We start from the raw sequence: 7162 nt of genomic DNA, 5'->3' as shown, positions 1-7162 counted from the left end.
TGTAGTGGCATGTGCCTGTAATCCCAGCACTTGGGAGGCTGAAAACAGGAGAATCACTACAAGTCCAATCTGTGTAGTGAGACCCTTTAGACCCTGTACTAAATACATAATATGTATATATATTTTTTTCAGACCATATTTGACTGTGGGTAACAAACTGTGAGACTGGTGATGAGGAGAGACTTCCTACTGCCTAAATGACAGGCTCTATTTCAATTGCTTTATATTATTTATTTTATATATTACTTTAGTTTTTTGAGATGGTCTCACTATGTAGTTCAGGCTGGCTTTGAACTGTGTAGCTAAAGCTGACCTTAAACACATGGCCATCTTGCCTCAGTCTTCCAAGTACAGGGCTGATGATAAGTGTACACCACTGCACCCTGCTTTACGATAATTACTATTTTACACTTGTGCCTTCTGAGGTAAATGCTGTTATTTTATGCCGTTATAGAGATGTAGCTATAAGGAACAAAAGGTACTAAGTAACTTGCCCAAGTCTCATATCTAATAAAAGGCAGACCTGGCCTATATGCTGTTCTCCACATGTTTTGCTTAAGATATGGCAAGCATTCAGTACTGCTTTCAAACATTGTTGTAGGAACATTGAGGCAGGAGTGATTAATGGACAGGTACTAAGTAAAGAGAGGAAACTGCCTATTTTTATATAGGCAGTTAGAGGATGCTCTTTTGATTTTTATTTTACCATTTCTGTCAAGTTTCTTTCTTACAACTTGTTTGTTTAGAATAAGGAAATGCATGCAAGGCCTGTGTAGTGGTTTAGTAGAGACTCAGGCATCAGAAAGCCTCTTTTCCAAATCTAGCACCAAGATAATTAGGACCAGAGCTGTTGATTAATGTTACAACAGTGGGATGTTATCTGGCCTTCATTAAAATAAAGTTTTTATATTTAAAACATGGGATAGTTAAAATAATTTTAAGAGATGTTATAAGCATTAAATAATTGTATGTAGTATATCTGGTGTGTAGTAAGTGTGAATGATTGATAGCTACTATTCAATTCTTCTGTTCATTATAATAAATTGTCTTAATTCTTGATTTTTTTGCCCTTTGAATAAGAATAGTGATTTCCTTAGGTCATAAAAATGTATTGTGCTTACAAAGTAAGTTTTATTTTTATTATCCCTACATCCCTAGAGAGTTTGTAAAATCTTGGTTTAGCATCTTCTGTTTTTTATTTCTGGAGTTTTATTTTGTTACAGAGCCTATACAAGCTTTTGCCTCCAGAGAATTTGAACTTCACACAAGAAAATACTGATTACCTGAATATTTATTCTGAGAGGCTAAGCTAATACCAGATTAGAGATAGCAGTATGTTTGAAACAAACGAAATAGAAGCATGTGTTAATTTCTGGAAATGAACATCACTGTGCTGCACTGTAAACATATACTAATAAAATGAAATTCCTTGAATCGTAAAGAATTTTGTAGTCACTTTTAATAGGACATCTAAATCTAAAACTTTAAATATGTGCTGTTAATATATTTAGTATGTTTTTAAAATTTAGTTACTCTCCTACTTAGCAAACTTTTAAAAGGATTGTACAGAAGTGATATCTGGTTGTCTTTTTTCTGATAACACAACATTGTAACAATAGTACAAAAAGTTTAAAAATGTTTACTTAATGAAATATATAGTTGCCTATGTAATACTTCTCAAACAGAAATGTGTTTTCTTTTCAACTCTTATCTACTTTCTGATACTTTTTCTCCTTTTTCTTTTTAGGATTAAAAGCATCAGCTGGAATCAGTTTGCATTTAAAAACTGGATGAACACAGGACTTGATATTGTGGATGGCTAGCGAGCAAGCAATGTCATGCACTGAACAAGAAAGGCTCCTGTGTTATAATGGGGAAGTCCTCGTTTTTCATTTGTCTAAAGGCAGTTTTGCAGATAAATGTGCGACAGCATCCATATTACATGTCAGAAGGATGGGATTTGACAGAGGAAGAGAAACATTTGTTTTGAAGTCCACTGGATGCTTCAACTTAAAGGAAGAAAATTCTAATTTAAAAATTGTGTGTTGCAACTGTGTTTCAGATTTCAGAACTAGAATGAACTTCCCTTATGTTTTGATACAAAGCAATGAAAATAATAAGGTTTTTAAGTATTTTGTTCTATTTCTTCATAGTACCAATAAATTTGAAAGGAGCCTAAGTTTTGAACTAGACTATGAGTTGAAAGACAGTATAAGGGTCCTCAATGGCCCTTTAGTTTTATGGCAACATAGTAACACATTCTTCTGTATCTCTTCACAAATTGGCAAAGTTGTTAGTGTGTCAGTTAACTTTTCCTCTGTTAAGTGGGCAGGTGAGATTGAAAATTTAGGTACAGTTTTATTGGGACTAACAGATTATTGTTTATCTGAAGAGGAACTCACTCAGAAGCCTTCAGAATCATATTATGCAATCTGGAATACCAAATTTTGTGTTTACTCTCTTGAAAATCAAGAAATATTAAGTAATACATACATTATACCTGCAGCTTATAGCAGTGTGGTAACTTGTGTGCACGTTTGTTCAGCTGAGGTCATCGCCAACCAGTTAAGAATGACTCTGATTGTCCTTACTCAAAAGAATCAGCTGATTTCATTCCAGAATGGGACTCCTAAAAGTGTTTGCCAGCTTCCATTTGAAGATCCTTGTTCAGTTCAACTTTTAGATTCAGGTGAAGGAAACCACTTTTTCGTTGTATCATTTAGGTCCAGTAATGCTTGTGCTATTTGGAAAAAGAACTTTCAGGTATAGTACTTAAACTTATAATTTGGTTGGTGTTTATAAATCTTTTACTTATTTAGCCAGCTCAGCCTATCCCGCAGGTGGGGCTGGTGTGGCACAGGATGCCAGGGATCGAATCCTGTGCCTAAGCTTGCCTAAGCAGGTACTTTAGACCGCTGAGCTATCTTACCAGCCTTGATTTTAAATCTTTTAAGCATTCTCATGCTTCATGCTCTAGACAGGTCTTCCCAGAGTTTTATTATATAGGTTAATTATAAGTGCTGTACTTAAAAAGTATATGTATTTGTATTTTTTTTAAAGTTACCTGAACACTACCTGATAATTTTTATCCTTTTTTGTTTTGGAGATGGGATCTCCCTCTTGACTGTGTCTTTTGGCTTCCTTGCCATTTTTTTACAAAACCATTTAAATTTAGAGATAAATAAATGAATGTATAGCTATAATTATATATTAATTTGTCTTAGTATTCTTAATGTCTTAATTTCTAAACTTTTTATATAATTATATCTGAAAACCTAGGTAAGTACAGTAATTATATTTGGATAATTATACTTAGCAGTTAGAACAAAAATGTCAATATGACAAGTGTTGTAATTGAGTGGGACATATATAGTTGTACAATGGAAAATTTTTTCTTATATTGACTTCTGAGATAATTTAGATAATAAAGTGAATAACTTATACTAAACAATAAAATAGTGTCTTTGATAGCAGTTTTGCCCCAAAAAGAAAGCAGCAGAAGCTATTTTCCTTGGGTTCATCATTCATTCATTCATCCAACCTTTTAGTACTTCTTTCAGAGAAGGAATTAGGTCCTTTTATCAAGATATATAAAATGCAAATAAGTACAAATTAGAATAAATAGTACAAATCAAAGGTAGTATGTTCCCAAATCAATCCTATTAAGGCCCCAGGTATGTATTTAATCCACTGATAGGACTTGAAAAAGAGTTGAGTCTAGAGTAGTGCATGTTTAGCTTTTCTCAGGCTTTCTCTCAAGCAGAAATTGTCTCTTAAGCTTTGACAAAAATCTATAAAACAACCTCAGTTTTGATACTGAGGTCATTGACATTGATGCAAAGATATTGGCTCGCTGTCAATAGGAATAGAATAATATGTTGTGAAACTTTGGTATCTAGTATGGTAGCTACTAGCCCTTTGTGGATCATTCAGTATTTAAAATGTGGTTGCTGTGAGTTAAAATGTTATAAATGTTAAATATTCATGAGATTCCAATGTCTGAATAAGAAATAATTTATTTCGATTTTAATTGATTACATTGAATTGAAATGGTAGCATTTTGGACATGTTGGGTTAATACAGTTAGCCCTCTCCTTATGCACTGTATTTATGGACTCTGCTAACTGCACATATAAAATATTTTTAAAAAATTTGTGTCTATACTGAATATTATATGTAGAATATATATATATATATATATATATATATGTGTGTGTGTGTGTGTGTGTATTTCTTTTACTTATTTCCTAAGCAATATTATAAAACCACTGTTACTTATTATTCATTATTTTAGGTGTTACAAGTAATCCGGAGATCATTTAACAGATAATTTGGGTACCTTATATACAAATGGTATGCTTTTGAATAATGGAATTAAGCATCCACAGATCTTGCTATTTGGAACGGGTCCAGGAACCAGTTTTTCAGTGATAGTGAGGGATGAAAGTGTATTAAAATTAATTTCACCTTTTATTTTCACTGGTACTAAAGATTTTAAAATTATGTGCATTCTATGCATTGTGACACACCCGTATCTGCGTCAGCACTATCCTCAACATGCTAAGAGATGTATATGTACATGCCTGCGTGCTCAGCTTTGTGATGAGCACATTCTTATTAATAATTTCTTCTCCTGTAGCTCATTATGTTCTATGATTATCACCGTAGGTTGAATTAATTTACAAGTAAACTATTTCCCTTCGTAAGTGAAGAATCACAGGTTTAGAAGTTAGCCTTACAGGGACAACACTGATACTTGGTTATGTCAACTGAAGCACCTTATTCATGTTTACCCTATTATAAACCACCTTCCTGTTTTATCAAGATCAGTGGTGGTGAGCCTATGACATATGTGCAGCAGTTCTCTTTGAAAGCTCTAAAAGGTTTGCCATCACTGATCTAGATGATGTTTATCTGTGTTTCTGGCCCTCTGAGTTGAAGATTTTGCTTTTGTGCCTCAGGGAGACAGAAGATCTGATCCTCATGGCATTAGTATTTCTAGGACTTGATGAGCTTTTGGCTTTGTGGACAGTTAAGAAGTTGCCTTCTGTTTTAAATGAGCAGTGTTTTGGTATCAACTGGCCAAGTTACTCCAATAATCTAGGGTGCTTCCAGGTATCCTACTACTAGTGTCAGTCACCTTCTATGTGCACCCTTATAACAGCTATTCCCTCTCTGTCAGGGTTTCGGGTATTTAAGTTCACCTTGATACTGCTATAGCTTGTTGTTCTTTGAAAACTCTTAAAGTGGATCTGTACCTCCAGTTACCTAATGTAACAAAATTCCTTGAGTAATTGGTCTGTTCATGAATAAATATCTACTAAGGCTTATGGGAACGGAAGTCATCCTTAAATTAGTCATGTTAGAGAAAGAAGTCATGAGAGTTTTAATCATGATAAATGCTAGAATTTCCAAAGATTTAGTTATGAGAACTGTTAGAATTTTTAAATAGATTATAAGATTTTAATACAGAAATTAGGAATATGACACTCCCTGGACACATGAATAAAACATTAAATCAAATTATCTTGTTATGTATAAAGTTGTTACAATTCTTTGTTTTGGGTCTTCTTACAACTTTAGTTTTTATACTGCCATTTTCTTTATTCATTTGCAAGACTGAGGATAATAAATTACAACTACTTAAAATTAAAGGACTTAGTTATTTCACATCTGATTTTGCTTTCCTTTTCTATTGGTTAATGCTGTCTTTCTCTCAGGTTGCTGCTAAGTGGGAAAAACTTAGCTCACTACTTATAGATGACTTTATTGGGAGTGGAAATGAACAAGTACTTCTCCTTTTTCAAGATTCCTTGAATGCAGACTGCCTGGCTTCATTTAAAATAACAGATCTTGGCAAAATGAACTATTCAGTAAGTTTATTTACTCACATATTTCTTTAAGAGACATATTAGAAAATTTACCTAAAAGCTTTTAATGCACCATTTAAATAGTTGTGTTTTTATACCTCAACTTTTGAATTTTAAAGGTATGTAGATTGTAATTTTTAAATATATCAATTATTTGTTCCAAATATGTACATTGTGTTGCCTTACAAAAGGTATGATAACTACTGCTTTTGATATAAATTTGGGATACTGGATGGTCACTCAAATGATAGTGGTACTATAAGTTAATATTTTGTTGCTTCAAAAAATCATATTTTGGGGCTGGGGATATAGCTCAGTAGCATAAGCATCTGCCTGGCAAGTGCAAGTTCCCAAGTTCGATCTCTGGTAATCCCCCAAAAAATGAGCAGCAAAAAATCACATTTCATACAAATAAACATAATACAAATTAGGGAAGAAAATGAAGTGAACCAGCATTTTAAAAGAATTAAAGAAGTAAATTTTAGGTGGTGATGGTGGTAGCCACTGTAATGTTTTTCTACTTACAAGAAGACGATGGGGAAAATACATAATTTGACTTTCATAGAATAGTGTGTTGTAGAGGAAACTGACTAAAGTTTAATTGTTTTATTAATCTTCTAAGTTTCAATTTATTTAAAAATTTCAGTTTTAATTTCTTTTTGTTTTATTAGAGTGAACCTTTGGATTGTAATAAAGATGATTTATTTGTAAGCCAAGAAGAAAATTGTCACTTGGTTGTTCCACCTCTGGAAAGAAGAATAAAAGTTAGTATTTCTCTATTTGCTTTTAGCTTTTGATTTTTGATTAATACTATTCTAAGTGAAGGAAAGGATATTGAAAGAAAGATGCTTAAAGTATAAGCAAGAGTGCTTGAAATAGTTTCAAAGGATCTTTATCTTTTTGACACCTTTGTAAAATCTGTTACACCATTTTCTTTTTTTAGTGTATTTGGTACAGGGTTTCACTATGCAGCTCAGACTCCTAGTGATCCTCCTGTTTTCAGCCTCCCCAGCACTGGTATTACAGGTGTCTGCCACCACATCCCCACTCCATTGTCTGGTTCAGTGTGCGTGATGGCAAGGCGGGTGTAGCATTTGGTGCCAGAAATTGAACCCCAATCCCTGTAAACACCTAAGCAGGCACTTAGTTCACTGACCTATCTCGCTGGTGCTGTTATGCCATTACTTCACTAAAAATAATGCCTTTTCATAGTTAGATTTGATAGGCTTAGTAAACTTCACAAAAAATATGAAAACTTCACTTCAAAATATGTATTCTTTTTTTTTTTTTTT

The 7162-nt window shown here is 33.2% G+C and overlaps 1 protein-coding gene across 1 annotated transcript in view; it reads left to right on the top strand.

Moving 5' to 3' along the window:
* The first annotated feature begins 1815 nt into the window (after nucleotides 1-1815).
* The window catches only part of Fancb (Fanconi anemia complementation group B), a 19929-nt gene continuing 14582 nt past the window's right edge, over nucleotides 1816-7162 (top strand). Inside the window, exons 1-3 of the mRNA XM_004635064.2 lie at nucleotides 1816-2763; nucleotides 5721-5873; nucleotides 6542-6634. Coding sequence (XP_004635121.1) covers nucleotides 1816-2763; nucleotides 5721-5873; nucleotides 6542-6634 — 1194 coding nt within the window. The remainder of the gene's footprint in view (nucleotides 2764-5720; nucleotides 5874-6541; nucleotides 6635-7162) is intronic.

Source organism: Octodon degus, unplaced genomic scaffold, assembly GCF_000260255.1.
Source record: "Octodon degus isolate 3935 unplaced genomic scaffold, OctDeg1.0 scaffold00069, whole genome shotgun sequence".
Lineage (NCBI taxonomy): Eukaryota > Metazoa > Chordata > Mammalia > Rodentia > Octodontidae > Octodon > Octodon degus.
Note: the sequence above shows the minus strand (reverse complement) of the source record. Positions and strands in the feature narration are given on the sequence as shown.